The 20,380-nt window shown below is 38.4% G+C and overlaps 1 protein-coding gene across 1 annotated transcript in view; it reads right to left on the reverse strand.

Moving 5' to 3' along the window:
- LOC110463780 (V-type proton ATPase subunit S1-like) overlaps positions 1-20,380 on the reverse strand; it is a 75,665-nt gene that overhangs the window by 4,677 nt on the left and 50,608 nt on the right. The window contains exons 5-8 of the mRNA XM_021518638.1: positions 11,961-12,046; positions 10,097-10,314; positions 6,973-7,020; positions 3,833-4,067 (exon numbers count right to left, since the gene is read on the reverse strand). Of these exons, the coding sequence (XP_021374313.1) occupies positions 3,833-4,067; positions 6,973-7,020; positions 10,097-10,314; positions 11,961-12,046 (587 nt within the window). The remainder of the gene's footprint in view (positions 1-3,832; positions 4,068-6,972; positions 7,021-10,096; positions 10,315-11,960; positions 12,047-20,380) is intronic.

Here is a 20,380-nt window from a genome sequence, read left to right on the forward strand (position 1 = left end):
GAGAAGAAGATTTTTGAAATTTTAGTCAATTTGACCCTTTTTGGCCCCGCCCCTCAGGCCCCTGGGGGCTTAGGACTAAACCGGCAACTATTTTTGTTGACCTTTGTCCATGGAAGGTCCCTGCAAAATTTTATTGAAATTGGTTCAGAGGTTTTGGAGAAGAAGATTTTTGAAATTTTAGTCAATTTGACCCTTTTTGGCCCCGCCCCTCAGGCCCCTGGGGGCTTAGGACTAAACCGGCAACTACTTTTGTTGACCTTTGTCCATGGAAGGTCCCTGCAAAATTTCATTGAAATTGGTGCAGGGGTTTTGGAGAAGAAGTCGAAAATGTAAATTGTTTACGGACGCACGACGGACGACGGACGACGACGGACAAAAGGCGATAGCAATAGGTCACTTGAGACTTTGTCTCAGGTGACCTAAAAATGAAACCTGCCTTACAACCTGAGTTACAAACAAGAGACCCAGAGGGCATGTATCGCTCACCTGGAAATGTTAGCAAAATTGAGTCCCCTTGGCTCAAGAATGCTCCAAACAAAATTAGGATAAAGTCCCTTAATCCCTACGGAAGAATAAGAATTTTAAAGGTTTTACCTTTATTTTCCCTATTTGGCCCGCCCCTCAGCCCAAATGGGGGGCCACACTCACTGTTTATACAAAATTGAGTCCCCTTGATCCAAGGATGCTCCAGACAAAATTAGGATAAAATCCCTTGATCCCTACGGTAGTAGAAGAGGTGTTACCTCTATTTCCCCTATTGGGTCATGCCCCTCTGCCCGCAAGGGGGCCACACCTACCGTTTATAAACAAGTGATCAATTGGACCTGTATCGCTTACCTGGTTTTATATATAAGTCATTACAACTGAAGCAAATTTGGTTAAAATCGTCACTGGTTTTTAGGAGGAGATGAGTTTTAAAGCAAAATTTTAGCAACTTCCCCTTCAGGGCCCCGCCCCCCTAGGCTCAGGGGTTGAACCAACCTCATTTATTTAAGAAATGATTGCCCTTCCCTACTGATGCTTCAGAAAAAAAAAATCTCTTTGGGGCCCCGCCTTCCTAGCCCAGGTCATACCAGCCTTATTTATTTAGGAAATGATTGCCCTCCCCTAATGAAGTTTCAGAGCAAATTTGGTAAAATCGTCTCTGGGGTTGAGGAGAAGATGCGTTTTAAAGCAAATTTAGCTAAGTTTCCGTTCAAGGGTCCGCCCCCCCTAGCCTCAAGTGTCAAACCAACCTCATTTATTTAAGAAATGATTGCACTCCGTTACTGATGCTTCAGACTAAATTTGGTTGAAATCCTCTCTTGACGTTTACCAGGAGATGCGTTTTAAAGCCAATTTAACTAAGTTCCCCTTCAGTACCCCGCCGGGCCCCTTGGGCTCAGGGGTTGAACCAACCTCATTTATTTAAGAAATGATTGCCCTCTGATACTTCCGACTGAATTTGGTTGAAATCATCTCTGGCGTTTAGGAGATGCGTTTTAAAGCAAATTTAGCAAAGTTCCACTTCAGGGCCCTGCCCCCCTGGCCTCAGGGTTTGAATGAACCTCATTTATTTGAAAAAACTATTGTCCTTTCCTACTGATGCTTCAGACTAAATTTGGTTGAAATCCTCTCTGGCGTTAAGGAGGAGATACCTTTTAAAGCAAAATTAGCTAAGTTCCCTTTCGGAGCCCTGCCCCCCTGGCCTCAGGGGGTCGAACCAACCTCATTTATTTAAGTTATGATTGCCCGTCCCTACTGATGCTTCAGTTCAAATTTGGTTGAAATCCTCTTTGCATTTAGGAGGAGAAAGGAAAAGATGACTCACTATAGTCCTTTGGACCATGTGAGCTAAAAATGAAAATCCCTTGGCCAAAGGATGCTCCAGATCAAATGAGGATAAAATCCCTTAATCCTTTAGTTAGGAAAAGGATTTTAAAGGTATTACCTCTATTTCCCCCGAATTGGCCCATCCCTTTGCCCCAAGGGGGGCCAAACCAACCGTTTATACAAAATCAGTCCCCTCCGCCCTCCTCCGACTTAATAAGACTAAATTAGGATACAAGAGCCCCAATTGGCCTGCATTGCTCACCTGGTATTTATCTTACAATTGTAACCTTAAAAGTGAAGCTACAGGCAAAATATCAGTGTCTTGACTTCCAAAATATCAGTTTCTTGACTTCAAGTAATTTCAGAAGAACCTGGTAAACGATTAAAACACATTTGACCCCTGTGACCTTGAAAGACAAAACACAGACATTTAGTTGAACAAACTTCATAGCCCTTCCTCCCAGAATGCAACTTGCCAAATATCATCACCTTATACCTTTTGTTTATTAAGAAGATGACTTTTAAAGATTGAAGCAATATGGATCAGATGTGACCATGAAAGTATGTCAAGGTCATTCACATTAACAAGCAATCACCCTGTATGCTTTAGTTATTCAGAAGAAGTCGTTTAAAGATTTCAACATATTTGACCCCTGTGACCTTGATTATGGGCAAAGGTTATTCATTTGAACTAACTTCGTAGTCATTCATGCCAACATCCTTCTGGCCAAATATCATCACCCTCGACCTTTTGGTTATACAAAACAAGAGGCCCAAGGGCCTTAGCGGCCTTATATCATAGGTACTGGTAGCTTTTTTTTAATTGTTTAGATGTGATGGTGAAATCAGCATGTAAACTAAGTGAAATACAATACTTGTCATGTCATCAAAAGATAAGAATTTTAATATATTGGTAAATGTTCCCTTTGGGGCCCCGCCATAGCCCCTGGGGATGGGGCAAGAATTCCAATTTTACAATGTAATACCCTCATCCACCAAAGATGATTCTGACCAAGTAAGAATAATTTCCTATAGAAAATTGTCAAGATATACCCAAAAGTGTTGTTTCCCTATATAAACTATAGTCAATTTACCCCCTCCCCAAGGGAGAACGGATAGCTCGGGGGTCCTGATATTTACAATTTACATAGAGCCCCTGATGATCTTTCCATCCATGCTGAGAAAATGACTGTAGTACCTCGGAGTCTGGAGAAGAAGATTTTTGAAATATTGGTTAATTTTCCCTTTGGGGCCCCACCCTGGCCCCAGGGGTTGGGGTAGGAATCCCAATTTTACAATTTTGTAGCCTCATCTACCAAGGATGATTCTGACCAAGTTTGAAAAAATTCCATCAACTGGTTCTGGAGAAGTTGAAAATGTAACAAGAGGCCCAATGGGCCTGCATCCCTCGCCTGGTATTAATCTCACACTTGTAATCTTAATAGTGGACTAAATAACAGCTACAGGCAGAATATCAGTGTTTGATTAATAAGAACCTATTAAAAGATTTAAACAAATGACGCTTGTGACCTCGAATGTCGAACAAGGACACTAGGTTGAAAGTTAGTCAAAGTCATTCATTTGAACAAACTTGGTAGCCCTTCATCCCAGCATGCTACGGGCCCAATTTCAGTACCCTTGGCCTTTTGTTATTGAGAAGAAGTTGTTTGAAGATTTTACGACATTTGACCTGTGCAACCTTTTAATTGGGTTAAGGTCATTCATTTGAACAAACTTGTTAGCCCTTCATCCCAGCATGCTACAGGCCCAATATCAGTACCCTGGGCCTTTTGGTTTTTGAGAAGTCGTTTGAGGATTTTTACATATTTGACCCCTGTGACCTTGATAGTGGGTCAAGGTCATTCATTTGAACAAACTTGGCAGTCCTTTATCCCAGAATGTTACAGGCACAATATCAGTACCTTCGGGCCAGGTGAGCTAACAATAGATGTTTCCATTCATTTGATGGGGAGACATAATATTGACAAATATTTCAGGTTATACAAGATTGGATCTGTACCTGGAGGCCATCAAAGATGAGGCTGATGTTGACTGTGGTAGTGTTGTCTGCGGTAGCATTGATGACAGGTAGATGGGAACAGTGGTAGGAGAAATCTTTTGGAGCCCACACATTCATCTTATTTGTGTTCATGTTTGCTTCACCTGAATAGTCCACATTGTTCACAGTTCCATCCACTTTCACTTTGAGTGATTCTACCTTCCACTCAGAAGTGTTCTTGTCTGATATGTCAAACCTGTTAAAATACCAATACATTGTTTTGGTTCAATAAAATAAAAGTGTAGTGAACGCTTGAAAACTATGGAGTGATATTATTATCTCATACTCTTTAATTGCCATCTGATAACAATTATTCCCACCAAGTTTGAATAATATACCCAAACGTGTTTGATACCCTCTTCCATCAAGGATAATTCTGACAGTTTAAAAAAAAATCCATTCACCAGTTCTTCAGGAGAAGTCAAAATTGTGAAAAATTTACAGATGATGGACAAAAGGTGATAACAATAGGTCAATTGAGGTTTTGGCTCACTAACAGGTGACCTAAAAATATCTGTTAAGAAATTCTTGGGGGAAAAGTAATAACAAACTTAAACTGGGGGAATCCAAGATGGGCGCCTAGCTGCTATTTTGTTTATCTGCTTAGCTTCAAAATGAACAAGTACTGATTGTAATGGGAGACCATTACAGATGTCCCCAAACTGCCCCCATAGTCGCAAATATGCATCAGAAAAGGATCGCATTGCCATAGTACTTCACCTACAATGTACATACTAAATTTGAATGAAATTGAGCAATTTCTAAATTGCGACCAATCAGAAGCCTCTGTGTATTGGTATGGCAACGAAATGTATGTTATTGAATTTGCAATCCCCTAATACCCCTATATTCCAATTTTCATTGAAATCAAACAATATCTAAATTTCGACCAATCAGAAGCCTCCATGTGGTTGCTATGGCAACGAAACCTATAAGGTTGAATTTGCAGTCCCCTTATACCCCTCAGTTATTTTTACCTTTCAATTTTTCAGAAGATGTCATTTGAAGTGTTTGACAAATATGATCACTGTGACCTTGAAAGTAAGTCAAGGTAATTTTCGTTCTCAAACTTTGTTGGGTTTTTACCAACGAAGCTTATATCTAAATATCATGAATCTAGGACTGTCCGTTCTTCAGAAAAAGTAGTTTAAAGAAAAAGTTGACGGACGAAGACAGGCGGACGACAGACGCCACACCATGACATAAGCTAACTTGCCCCGGGCAGGTGAGCTAACAAACCAGGGCAAGAACCTTTTTTTTAAATCCATTGGGCCAGTGGATCTTAAAATGCACCTGCCCAAAGAAAAACTTACTGGTCCAAGATTTAAAAAAAAAAAATCAGTAAAAGAATTACTATATATTAAATAAATACTTAATCCATCAAGCAGTGTGTGCCAAAAATTACTACAGGACATGCAGGCAGGTAAAACATGTTTACCGCGGGGCAGAACAATATACGCCCGTTGAATGCCATATAGTGTTATATACTTTCTTACATTGAAATAAGATCTGCATCATTCAAAGAGTGGTTAGCTGACATGATAAAACAAGAGGCCCAGGGGCCTTGATAGCTCACCTGGTATTTTATTTTAAAACATGCTGAGTATCATACATGTTTATCAAAGGAGTACAAGAAGTTGCAAGAAGAACTACATATAAATCTGTTTTGGTGGGAAAGACACCAAGAAAATGAGTTTCCATGTTATGACCACAATTGGTTTCCCCGGGGGGTGTAGAACTTGATGTTACCATACTATGGTGTCCACACACCTCAGTTTATACAAAATAGATTCTTTTGTCTCTAAGCATGCTTCAGACTGCATTTGGTTAAAATCCCTTCACTTGTATAGTAGGGCCCTGCCCCTCGATCCCCAGAGGGGCCACAACATATTTGTGCCCTGCAAACAGTACACTTATGTCAGGATGTACCTTCTATTCAAAGAATAGGTCACAGTGAGGTCATAGTGACCTAATTCTTGCACTCACCATCCGAAGGTGTTTTTGTAAACCAAATTTTGTTACTCCAGGTGAAATAGTATACAAATTTTGTTACTCCAGGTGAAATAGTATAGAAGGTATGCCCTGGACAAACATTTTTAAAAGTAAAGGTCAAAGGTCATTTTCGTTCTCAAACTTTGGCGAGCTCCTACCGACCGAGCTTTCAGCCAAATATCATGACTCTAGGCCTGAAGGGCAGGTGAGCTAAATATCAACAGATGAAATGTGAGAATGAGTGATAACATACTGGAACTGTTGAAATCCAAGATGGCAGACCTGTTGGCCAGTTTATTATTCTGATCAGCCTTAAAATGAAACATGCAGAAGTTAGGATCTAAGAAAATCTTCATATGAAATTTGATAGATCCAGCCAATGCTTCTTGAGAAATAGTGATAACCAACTTTTAATGTCAAAAATCAAGATAGCTGTCTTGAGGACTTCTTGTTCTTTGATAAGTTTTAAAGTGTCACATTCATATCTGCAGACCAAGAGAAACTTAAATATCAAATTTTAAAGAAATATGTAAAGTATTTCTTGAAAAATAGTGATTAAAAGAATTGTTAGACAGACCACATATGAAGAGCAATTAGAAAAGCCTAACATCCCATTATCAGAAACAGGGCATAGAAGTGGGTAGCTGCTCATTACTGCTATGGTAGGACTGAGATTAACCTTGATTGATGGCCATCAAATCTAATCAGGTGTAGAACTTGATGTTACCATACTATGGTGTAAATATTAACTTAATATGCTGAGGCAAACAATTTTGACTATCTTCTGAAATAGTTTACAAGGAAAACATAGCATGACAGTCAACAGTTAAAATTTGAAATATTGCCGGGTCAATAGTTTTGACTATTCACTCCAAAACTGATAGGCAATGATCAATCAGATTTTTGGCAAGCTCTGATTCGATGGCAGCAATGTTCAATAGCCAGATTCAGAAGAAACTTATGATGCAGACAATGTATTAAGATGGCATTTGCTTTCAATGATCTACGGGAAACATTTTATCCAGTTGGTCCCAACACTTTGAAGAAATAGATTGAACTGTTGACTGTAAAGGCATGAAACAAATATATTATGTGATTGAAATACTTACATCATTGTCAGTTTCAGGCCACTGTCATCAGTATATGTGAACTTCAACCTAAAGAAGATGAGAAATACATCTCAATCACATAATAAAACAAGAGAGCCACCAATGGCAGCATACCCACTCCCTTCCCCTGAACAAAATACCTGAGCAACATTTAAAGCTGAAACATGAATGAATTACATTAGGAAGGGGTTAAGTTTAAGAAATGGTTTACTATTGCATTTATAGTTTGAAATTGTTACCTCAATCTTAAGTTTGAGTCTATTTAAGTCACATTGACATTAACCTTTGACAAACCAAACCCAAAACTAGAACTGTCACCAGACTAGCAGACTTAATACCCACACTCCCACAGAACTGTATAAATAATTGAGACATCTGTATTACTCCATAAATAGGGAAGGTAACTCAAATTTATATACTTAAATAACATCTTCTTGATGTGAGTGTTGTGTACTAAGTATCATTCAAATCAATTCAGTATACAGTAAGTAGTCAGTGATCTTTTTAAACAACGGGCATAACTCCATAAATAATAGAGGTTACAACACTTATGATACTTTATTAACAAGAATCACTCATATAATTTATTCCTAATTTTTAACCTTTAAAGATGTCCATGGTCAAATTTGTATTCCTAGCATAGTATAATATCTCTACAAACAAGATGCACAGAAAGCCTGTATCGCTCACCTAGAAATTTAACCAATACCGTGCTATTTAGAATTTATGCTATGGAACTGAGAAACTGAACAAGAGGCCCAATGAACCTGCATCACTCACCTGGTATTAATCTCACACTTGTAATCTTAAAAGTGGACTAAAATACAGCTACAGGCAGAATATTAGTGTTTGATTCATAAGAAACTGTTAAAAGATTTAAACATATGATGCCTGTGACCTTGAATGTCGAAAAAGGATATTAGGTTGAACAGAGATAGTCTTCCAACCCAGCATGATTCTGGCAAAATATCATTATCCTGGACCTTTAGGTTATACAGAACAAATCATTTAAAGATTTAAACATATATTGACCACTGTGATCTTGCTAATGGGCGAAGGTCATTCACTTAGTAATCCTTCATCCCAGCATGTTAATGGCCAAATATCATCACCCTTGGCCTTTTGATTATTAAGAAAAATTCGTCTAAAGGTTTTTAACATATTTGACCCCTGTGACCTTGAATATATGTCAAGGTCATTCATTTGAACAAACTTTGTAGCATTTCATCCTAGCATGCTACTACTAGCCAAATATCATCACCCTAGGCCTCTTGGTTATTCAAAAGAAGTTCTTTTAAAGGTTTATAACCCTTGTGACCTTGAATATCAGTCAAGGTGATTCATTTGAACAAACTCAGTAGCCCTTCATCCGAGCATGTTACTGCCAAAATATCATCACCTTATACCTCTTGGTTATTCTATTCAGAAGAAGTTGTTAAAAGGTTTTTTCATTTGGACAAACTTGGTAGTCCTTTATTCCTGCATGCTACAGGCCCAATATCAGTACCCTGGGCGTTTAGGTCATTGAGAAGTCTTTTGAAGATTTTAACATGTTTGACCCCTGTGACCTTGAAAGTGGGTCAAGGTCATTCATTTGAACAAATTTGGTAGCCCTTCATCCCAGTATGCAACAGGCCCAATTTCAGTACCCTGGGTCTTTTGTTTATTGAGAAGTAGTAGTTTGAAGATTTTAAGACATTTGACCCCTGTGACCTTGAAAGTGGGTCAAGGTCATTCATTTGAACAAACTTGGTAGCCCTTCATCCCAGTATGCCACAGGCCCTATTTCAGTACACTGGGTCTATTGTTTATTGAGAAGTAGTAATTTGAAGATTTTAAGACATTTGACCCCTGTGACCTTGAAAGTTCGTAAAGGTCATTCGTTTGAACAAACTTAATAGCCCTTCATCCCAGCATGCTACAGGCCCAATATCAGTACTCTGAGCCTTTTGGTTATTGAGAAGAAGTCGTTTGAAGATTTCAACACATTTGACCCCTGTGACCTTGAAAGTGGGTCAAGGTCATTCATTTGAACAAACTTGGTAGCCCTTTATCCCAGTTTGCTTCTGGCCAAATAACACCACCCTAGGCCTTTTGGTTTTTTGAGAAGAACTGGTTTAAAGTAAAATATTGACGCCAGCCGGAGCGCCACGACATAAGCTCAATTGCCCTTCGGGCAGATGAGCTCATAATACTAATAATAATATACAACAATTATTAATTCAAAGCGCTTTTCAACATATGGATAATGATATTTGTTATAATTGTGAAACAAAATGGCTTACAATCACCATCATACATTAAGCAAGAAAATAATCATCGCAATGTGAACATAAATGAATAAATAAAGGCTGGTATGTACATGACGTCTGTGCAAAGAGTCTAGTTTGTAGACGTGAAGAGGTGAGTTTTGTTGTCCTTCTTGAATTTGACCTGGGTATTTGACTTGCCATTAGCAGATGGTAATTAAGCCCAAGGGGAACCTACATGTGAAATTTGAGAAAATTCTCTCTAGTACTTTCTGAGAAATAGTGATAACAAGAATTGCTTAAGGAGGGACCCCACACAATGGGCAACAGGCGATTTGATAACGGGCTAAATAAAGCAAATAGAAATTTCACGATAATGGACCTTTTTGTAGCCCTTCCTACCAGTGTTCTACTGGGCATACTGTATACTGGGAAATTTTTGCCCATTCAAACTTTCGCCCTTTGCCCATTAAATCAGTTTAGTGTTCATTTCGCCCTTCATATTTAATTACTATGTTTATTATGCTGTTAATTTATGTTTGCTTTAATGATAAATTCACCCTTAATATGGAGGGTGGAATAGGGCAATTTTTTTTTCGGTATATCATTTTTCTTGGCCTTTTGGGTAATGAGAAGAAGTCGTTTAAAATATTTTAACATATTTGACCCCTGCAACCTTGAAACGGGGGTCAAAATCATAAATTTGATAAAATTTGGTAGCCCTTTATCCTAACATGCTATTGGCAAAATATTATCACCCTGGGCCTTTTGGTTATTGAGATCTTCTTTTTATATATTTCGTGAAAGGTCAGATTAATCTTGTTTCACAAGGGCAATATATTTCAACTTTAGAATCCTTTCTGAGAACAACTTACATGGCTGTTGAATTGTCACACATAGATCCATCATCAACAAACTTAGAAGTGTCATTGAGCTGTATGGTGGTGTTTTTGCCACCTTTGTCCACATAGGTAGTGATGGTGCGGACATAGAAGAACATACAGGTGATGTTCAGGAAGGTTCCATTGTTCACTTCATTGAATGACTCAGCTGCCAACAAGCGACGCTTCACACCTTTGACTTCCTTTTCCACCTGCAATAAAATACACAATTTTTTATTGAACTTTGGGTTATTAAGTTATGGTACTGTAAATGACTTACGTTTTCAGATTTACATTTTCATTAGTTTCTAAAGAGAGAACTTCATGGATTAAGATCTTGTGAATATTAATTCAGAACAGGAATTCCTTAGAATTATATTGGATAATTTAGGAAATTAAGGCTTCTTTTCATAAACATGTTACAAAATTCTTCATGAAAACATAGCTTGAAACTCCTTATGAACAATGTAATTCCATTGCTCATCTTGTATTAATCTCACACTTATTACCTTAAACATGACTAAATAAAGCTACAGACTATATCAGTATCTATGTCATTCAAAAGAAACTGTTATTAGATTTAAACACATTTGACTCATTGGAACAAACATAATAGACTAACATTTCTGACCCCTGTGACTGGGAATATGAGTCAAGGTCATACATTTAAACAACTCGGAAGCCCTTCCTGCCACCATGCTACCCACCAAATATCATCACCCAGGTCCTTAAAGGGGCTATTTAGTCAAATGATAACCTGAAAATTGGGAGCATGACCTGAAACCAACATCCAGTGTGTTCAGTTTCATCTTTTGGGAAACCAAGTTATAACAAGAGGCCCATGGGCCTTAACGGTCACCTGATATATTTATACAGAGATATGATTTTGTTTTTAACACCAACAGAAATATTATTCAGTGACAAAAAACAATAAAACCACCTTATTCAATATCTAGCATACAGATTTAAGACTAGAAAGTATTTGAAACTAGCACCTCTGATTCTAAACAAGGAAAATGAAGAAATTTTAGCACACTGACTCCTTTGGGCCCCACCCTACAGCCCTTGGGGGTAGGGATGGCTCAAAATTTACAAAGTATCAAACTATCAACTGAGGGTTATAATTCCAATCAAGTTATCAACATGTAATATTCAAAGTATCATTTGCCATTATAAACCATAATAAATTTTGCCCCCTCCCCAGGGGGAAACGTGAGACCACAGGGGCAAGAAATTCACAATTTTGGTAAAGCACCTTAAGACCCTTCCATCTATGAAGAATATGTGATTCTACCATATATGGGTCGTGAGAAGAAGATTTTTGAAATTTTAGTCAATTTGACCCTTTTTGGCCCCGTTCCTCAGGCCCCTGGGGGCCGGGGACCAAACCGGCAACTCTTTCTGTTGACCTTTGGCCATGGAAGGTTTCTGCAAAATTTCATTGAAATTGGTTCAGGGGTTTTGGAGAAGAAGTCGAAAATGTAAATTGTTTACGGACGCACGACGGACGACGAGGGACAAAAGGAGATCCCAATAGGTCACTTGAGACTTTGTCTCAGGTGACCTAAAAATAGCTTAGACAGAAATAGCGCAATATCCAGGCCTTACAGTGATAAGTAAACATGTACAATACCACACTGTCTACCAACAACTTAGACTAATTTCACAATTACACAAAACATTGGAAGCAAGAATTATAACCAGATCACAGGGCAAATCCTGGAAGCACACGTGTGTATTTGTCTCTTTATGCCTAGCTAGCACTTGCATGGTTATAGGTGAAGCAAGATAATTGATATATTATAGTCAGACCACTGTGTATCTATCTGTTATAAAGGGAAGCTAAGCCATATGTTACCTGCGCAGCTCTCTTTGCTGTGTACAAGGCAGTGTATATAAGGTCCCTCTTGTCAAGCCTTCGTACAACCTCGCCAATCTGTTCATCTGTCAAACATAAAGAATAATCAAAGTATTGAAAGTCCTTAAAGACACAGACATTCTTTATCTTTGAGGATGATTAATGCCATTTGGGTGGGGCAGAACCAGGTTTCAACTTTATTTATCTTTTTATACGTTTGAATTCAAGAGAAAAATTCAAGACTGCAGTCTATTGGCAATCTTGGTTTTGAGAAAAGTCCAAAAAGTTCATTAGTACACATGTTAATTAACCTGCAGAACTCAAACAAGAGGCCCAGATGGCCTGTATCGCCCACCTGAATATTTCGTAGTAATAGCAAAATATTCTTATTAAATATTATCCTGTACTACAAATATTTCACTCCCAAACTTTGCCAGCTCCATCTGTTGAAACTACCAGCCAAATATTATTATATGATTCTATGCTTTTTGGTTCCTTTTCAGACATTGTTTGAAGTGTTTGACATATTTAACCCCTGTGACCTGAGATCTAGGTTATTTTCAAACTTTGTCAGGCGCCATCCCAGGAAGCTACCAGCTAAATATTATAAAACTATGCTCTAAGAGTATTCAGAAGAAGTCGTTTAATGTTTTGACATATTTGACCCCTGTCATTTTCTTTTTTTAACACTTTGTCGGGCTCTATCCCAGGAAGCCACCAGCCAAATATGAAGATTATATACCTTTCAGTTCATCAGAAGAAGTCATTTGAAGTGTTTGACCTCTGAGATCTTGAATTTAGGTCAAGGTCATTTTCATTCTCAAACTTTGCAGGGCTCTATCCGAGGAAGCCACCAGCCAAATATAAAGATTCTATACCTCTCAGTTCTTCTTCAGAAGTCGTTTGAAGCGTTTTACATATTTGACCGCTGTGACCTTGAAAGTAAGTCAGTCATTTTCATTCTCAAATTTTGTCGAGCTCTATCACAGGAAGCTACCAGCCAAATATGAAAATTCTATACCTTTCATATCTTCAGAAGTCATTTGAAGTGTTTGACATATTTGACCTCTGTGTCCTTTAAAGTAGGTCAAGGTCATTTTCATTCTCAAACTTTTCTAGGCTCCTACAAACAAAGCTTTCAGCCAATATCATGTCTCTAGGCCTGTCCTTTCTTCAGAATAGGTTGTTTAAAGGATAGTTGACGGACGGATGACAGACGGACGCCTCACCATGACATCGGGCAGGTGAGCTTACAATGTACTAAATCTGTAACAGCTCTGCTTAAGCTACCGATCACAAAGAAATTTGTGCCTTTCAAAAATTGTGTCATTTCAGTACCCCTCCTGGAAGTAGACACTGAAGTATCTACTGTTAAGGGCAAGGAAGAGTTCTTGAAACTCTCTGATAAAGTCCTCTTATGAGCTCTCTTAGGCTCCGAAGTGCCAAGATGAGACTCTGAAGACCTACGACAGGCAGACATATAACCAGTTTGCTGCTGGAAAGCACCAAAACCATGATGCATAGTAACCAAAGCATGAGGCCCAAAGGACTCATACCCGAGTTGGCACCTTCTCCATGACGTGATTTTGGTTATTTTTTTTGCGTTTAGGTCAGGTTAATGGACTAAGTATTGTGGACTACGTACGGACCACGGACACAGGCGATTTAAATAGCCCACCCTGAGCGCGGCCCACAGGTTCTGTATGGTGCAAGCTGGCTATCGAACAATTTTCAAAATATAATTTTAATGTTTAAACATTTGACATTTGTGACCTTGATTGCGACCTTGATAGTTGATCAATGTCAAATATTTTCTTAAGCCTGATGCCCAAACATCTCAGCATCTTAATATCAAATATCAAGACTCTAGACCTTGTGAAACTTGGGAGGATTTTTTAAAGTTTTTTATATAGTGCATTAGAACTTTGCCCTTACCGAAAAACCAGAAATTGACAATTGACACAAAAATGTTTCACGAGAAAACTTATTAATTTGTTATTCTGCACAACATATCCAAAGATGAATTAAATATATGTTTAAAATAATTGGTATGAAGTAAAGACATAGCACTCCATGGTAGGTGCTGTAAGTACATATGAAATTTCAGGGGGTGGGGGGGTAATACCCACCAATTATACAAAATTGAGACCCCTTGGCCCAAGGATGCTCCAGACTAAATAAGGATAAAATTACTTAATCCCTGTGATAGAAGAAGGATTTTAAAGGTTTTATCTCTATTTCCCCTATTGGGCCCCGCCCCTCAGGTACCAGGGGAGCCACACCCACTGTTTATACAAAATTGGTTCCCCTTTACCCAAGGATACTCCACACCAAATATGGACCAAATCCTTCTATTCCTACAGAATAAGAAGGATTTTAAAGAATTTGATATGTTTCCCCTATTGGCCTCTGCCTCTCAGGCCCCTGGGGGGCCAGACCCACGGTTTATACAAAATTGGTTCCCCTTCCCCCAAAGATGTTTCAGACCAAATATGGCACAATTCCTTTCATTCCTACAGAAGAAGGATTTTAAAGAATTTGCTATATTTCCCCTATTGGGCCCCACCCCTCAGCCCCAAAGGTGGGCAGTCCAACCATATATACAAAATTGAGTCCCCTTGGCCCAAGGATGCTCCACCCCAAATATGGACGAAATCCTTTCATTCCTACAGAAGAAAAAGGATTTTAAAGAATAATTTGTGATGTTTCCCTTATTGGGCCCTGCCCCTCAGCCCCCAGGGGGGCCAGACCCACCATTTATACAAAAAAATTGTTTCTCTTTCCCCAAGGATGCTTCTGACCAAATTTGGTCAAAATCTGCTCAGTCGTTCATGGCAAGTAGCGTTTAACTTTACCCCCTCCCATAGGGAGAACAATTAGCTCGTGGGTCCTGAAATTTACAATTTAAGGAAAGCCCCTGATCTTTCTTTCCTTGCAGAGAAAATGACTGTAGTACCTCTGAGTTTGGAGAAGAAGATTTTTGAAATATTGGTTAATTTTCCCTTTGGAGCACCACCCTGGCCCCAGGGGATGGGGTAGGAATTCCAATTTTACTATTTTGTAGCCTCATCTACCAAGGATGATTTTGACCAAGTTTGAAAAAAATCCATCCACTGGTTCTTGAGAAGAAGTTGAAAATGTAAACAGCAATTAGAATAGGTCACTTGAGCAAAGCTAAGGTGACCTAAAAACTAGAGGCCCAGATGGCCTGTATCGCTCACCTGAATATTTAAGCAGTCATAGCAAAATATTCTCATTAAATATTATATTGCACTAAAAGTATTTCCCTCGCAAACTTTGTTGGCTCCATCTGTTGAAACTACCAGCAAAATATTATTATAAGATTCTATGCTTTTTGATTCTTCTTCAGAAGTTGCTTAAATATTTTTTCCTGTGGCCTTGTAAGTAGGTCAATGTCATTTTCCTTCTCAAATTGGTTAGCTCTATTCCATAAAGCTACCAGCCAAATCTTATGAATCCATTCCTTTTAGTTCTTAAGAACAAATCCATTGAAATGTTGTTGACCTCTGTGACCTCTAAAATAGGTTGAGGTCATTTTCATTCGCAACCTTTGGTGAGCTCCATCCAACCAAATATTAAAACTTTATGCCTTTAATTCTTCAGAAGAAGTAGTTTGAACGGTTTGACATATTTGAATGCTGTGACCTTGAAAGCAAGTCAAGGTCATTTTCATTCTCAAACTTTGTTTGGCTCTTTCCCCAAGAAATAACCAGCCAAATATTAAGGTTCTATAACTTCCAGTTGTTCAGAAGAAGTCGTTTGAAGTGTTTGACATATCTGCCTCATGTGACCTTGAAAGAAGGTCAAGGTCATTTTTATCCCCAAACTTTGTCTGGCTCTATCCCAGGAAGCCTTCAATCAAATATAAAGATTCTATACCTTTCAGTTCTTCAGAGGAAGTCATTTGAAGCTTTTGACACATTTGACCCCTGTGACCATGAAAGTAGGTCAAGGTAATTTTCATCCTTAAACTTTGTTGGGCTCAAACCCAGGAAGCCATCAATCAAATATGAAGATTCTATACCTTTTAGTTCTTCAGAAGTCTTTTAAAGTTTTTGACATATTTGACCCATGTGACCTTGAAATTAGGTCAAATTAATTTTCATTCTCAAACTTTGTTGGGCTCTATCCCAGGAAGTCACCAGCCAAATATAAAGATTCTATACCTTTCAGTTCTTCAGAAGAAGTTGTTTGAAGCTTTTGACACATTTGAGCCCTGTGACCTTGAAAGTAGGTCAAGGTAATTTTCATTTTCAAACTTTGTTGTGCTCCATCCCAGGAAACCATCAGCCAAATATGAAGATGCTATAAATTCTAGTTCTTCAGAAGAAGTCGTTTGACATATTTGACCCCTGTGACCTTGAAAGTAGGTCAAATTAATTTCATTCTCAAACTTTGTTAAGCTCCATCCCAGGAAGCCCTTCGGGCAGGTGAGCTAATAAAAACAAGAGGCCCATGTGCCTTAACGGTCACCTGATATATTTATACAGAGAGTTGATTTTGTTTTTAACATGAACAGAAATATTATTCAAAGTGACAAACAAGAGGCCAAATGGGCCTGCATCGCTCACCTGGTATAAATCTCACACTTGCAACTTTAAAAGTGATGTAAAGCTACAGGCAAAATATCAGTATTTATGATTAAAGTCATTCAAAAGAACGTGTTAAAAGATTTTAAAACATTTCACCCCTGTTACTTTGAAAGTCGAACAAAGTCATTATGTTGAACAAATTGTATAGCCTTTCATCTCAGGATGCAACTTGCAAAGTATCAACATCCTGGGACCTATGGTTATTCAGAAGAGGTCGTTTAAAGATTTTAAACAAATTTGACCCCTGTGACCTTGAATATAAGTCAAAGTCATTCACTTTAACAAACATAGTAGTCCTTGATCCCAGCATGCTACTGACTAAATATCAACATCCTGAGCCTTTTGGTTATTCAGAACAAGTTGTTTAAATATTTTGAACATATTTGCTCCTTGTGACCTTGAATATGATTCAAGGTCATACATTTAAACAAACTTGGTAGCCCTTGATCCTAGTATGCTACTGACTAAATATCATCACCCTGGGCATTTTGGTTATTCAGAAGAAGTTGTTTAAAGTTTTTAACATATTTGACCCCTGTGACCTTGAATATGGGTGAAGGTCATTCATTTGAACAAACTTTGTAGCCCTTCATCTCAGCATGCTACTGGCCAAATATCATCACCCTGGGCATTTTGGTTATTCAGAAGAAGTTGTTTAAAGTTTTTAACATATTTGACCCCTGTGACCTTGAATATGGGTGAAGGTCATTCATTTGAACAAACTTTGTAGCCCTTCATTCAAGCATGTTACTGGCCAAATATCATTATCCTAGGCCTCTTGGTTATTCAGAAGAAGTTGTTTAAAGGTTTTCAACATATTTGACCCCTGTGACCTTGAAAATAGATGAAGGTAATTTATTTGAACAAACTTCGTAACCCTTCATCCAAGCATGTTAATGGCCAAATGTCATCACCCTAGGCCTCTTGGTTATTCAGGAGGAGTTGTTTAAATGATTACAACATATTTGACCCCATTGACCTTGAATATGATTCAGGTCATTTATATGAACAAACTTGGTAGCCTTTCACCCCAGCATGTTACTGGCCAAATATCATCACCCTAGGCCTCTCGGTTATTCAGAAGAAGTTGCTTAAAGATTTTAACATATTTGACCCCTGTGACCTTGAAAATTGATGAAGGTCATTTATTTGAACAAACTTGGTAGCCCTTTACCACATCATGCTACTGGCCAAATATAATCACCCTGGGCATTTTGGTTATTCAGAAGAAGTTGTTTAAAGTTTTTAATATATTTGAACCCTGAGACCTTGAATATGGGTGAAGGTCATTCATTTGAACAAACTTTGTAGCCTTTCATCTCAGCATGCTACTGGCCAAATATCATCACCCTGTGCATTTTGGTTATTCAAAAGTTGTTTAAAGTTTTTCACATATTTGACCCATGTGACCTTGAATATAGGTGAAGGTCATTCATTTGAACAAACTTTGTAGCCCTTCATTCAAGCATGTTACTGGCCAAATATCATTATCCTAGGCCTCTTGGTTATTCAGAAGAAGTTGTTTAAAGGTTTTCAACATATTTGACCCCTGTGACCTTGAAAATAGATGAAGGTAATTTATTTGAACAAACTTCGTAACCCTTCATCCAAGCATGTTAATGGCCAAATGTCATCACCCTAGGCCTCTTGGTTATTCAGGAGGAGTTGTTTAAATGATTACAACATATTTGACCCCATTGACCTTGAATATGATTCAGGTCATTTATATGAACAAACTTGGTAGCCTTTCACCCCAGCATGTTACTGGCTAAATATCATCACCCTAGGCCTCTCGGTTATTCAGAAGAAGTTGCTTAAAGATTTTAACATATTTGACCCCTGTGACCTTGAAAATTGATGAGGGTCATTTATTTGAACAAACTTGGTAGCCCTTCATTCCAGCATGCTTCTGGCAAAATATCATCACCCTAGGCCTTTTAGTTACTGAGAAGAAGTTTTTTAAAGTGAAAAGTTGACGCCGGACGACGGCCGGACGACGGACACCGCACCATGCCATAAGCTCACTGCGCCCTTTTGGGCCAGGTGAGCTAAAAATGGAGGTAAGAACAGGGAATGTTTACTTTTTAATTCTTTCAACAAATACATTTCATTGGTTGTTTCTGTTCTGTTGCCTGCTAGCCTTATCAGCGGGATTTCGCTAAGAGGCAAGCTTGATGCCATATTGTTTTGGTTTGAAACGGGGCGTGCCTTAAGTGCAATGGGAGGAGCTTAACACAATTGATCATGATTCTATCGCAGATTAGAACATGGTTCATATCGAGTCAAAACACACGTTGCAAACGAATCATGTTAGAATGAGACATACATGTATTCTATACTTTACACCAATATCATTGTAAGATAAAATTGAAGAGAACAATTCGTACTATATTACCTAATTTAGTTTTGGTTAATAGCAACGTAGGCATGTGGTATAGATGGAATAGTAAAATTTTAATAACAAGAGGCCCAATGGGCCTGCATCGCTCACCTGGTATTAATCTCACACTTGTAGTCTTAAAAGTGGACTAAAATATGGCTACAGGCAGAATATCAGTGTTTGATTCACAAGAACCTATTAAAAGATTTAAACATGAAGCATGTGTCCTTGAATGTCGAACACGGACATTAGGTTGAAAGTGGGTTAAGGTCATTCATTTGAATAAACTTGGTAGCCCTTTATCCCAGCATGCTACAGTCCCAATATCAGTACCCATGGCCTTTTGGTTATTGAGAAGAAGTTGTTTGAAGATTTTAAGACATCTGACCCCAGTGACCTTGATAGTGGGTCAAGGTCATTCATCCCCGCCTGCTACAAGCCCAATATCAGTACCCTGGGCCTTTTGGTTATTGAGAAGTCGTTTGAAGATTTTAAGATATTTGACCCCTGTGACCTTCAAAGTTGGTCAAGGTCATTCATTTGAACAAACTTGGTAGCCCTTCATCCCAGCATGCTACTGGCCAACTATCATCATCCTGCGACCTTTGGTTATTCAGAAGAAGTTGTTTAAAGTTTTTTTACATATTTGACCCCTGTGACCTTGAAAATTGGTGAGGGTCATTTATTTTAACAAACTTGGTAGCCCTTCATCCCAGTTTGCTTCTGGCCAATTAGCATCATCCTAGGGTTTTCGGTTATTGAGAAGAAGTTGTTTAAAGTAAAATATTGACGCCGGATGACGGACGGACGGACGGACGGCGGACGCCGCACCATGGCATAAGCTCACTTGGCCCTTTGGGATGATGTACAGAATTAACATGAAAATTACCCTTTGTTGTCATTTTAAATTATTACATTATATTAAAACAAGAGGCCCAATGGGCCTGCATCGCTCACCTGGTATAAATATCACACTTGTAACCTTAAAAGGGATCTAAAATAAAGCTACAGGCAAAATATCAGTATTTATTATTAAAATTCATTCAAAAGAACCTGTTTATTTTTTTTTTAAACATTTCACCTCTGTGATTGAAAGTCGAAACAAGAGGCCCATGGGCCTTAACGGTCACCTGATATATTTATACAGAGAGTTGATTTTGTTTTTAACATGAACAGAAATATTATTCAAAGTGACAAAAAAACAATAAAACCACCTTACTCAATATCTAGCATACAGATTTCAGACTAAAAAGGATTTGAAACTAGCACCTCTGATTCTTAACAAGGAAAATGAAGAAATTTTAGCACACTGACTCCTTTGAGCCCCACCCTACAGCCCTTGGGGGTAGGGCTGGCTCAAAATTTTCAAAGTATCAAACTGTCAATTCAAGGTTATAATTCCAATCAAGTTATTAACATGTAATATT

The sequence above is a fragment of the Mizuhopecten yessoensis genome, unplaced genomic scaffold (genome assembly GCF_002113885.1).
Source record: "Mizuhopecten yessoensis strain PY_sf001 unplaced genomic scaffold, ASM211388v2 scaffold10929, whole genome shotgun sequence".
Classification (NCBI taxonomy): Eukaryota; Metazoa; Mollusca; class Bivalvia; order Pectinida; family Pectinidae; genus Mizuhopecten; species Mizuhopecten yessoensis.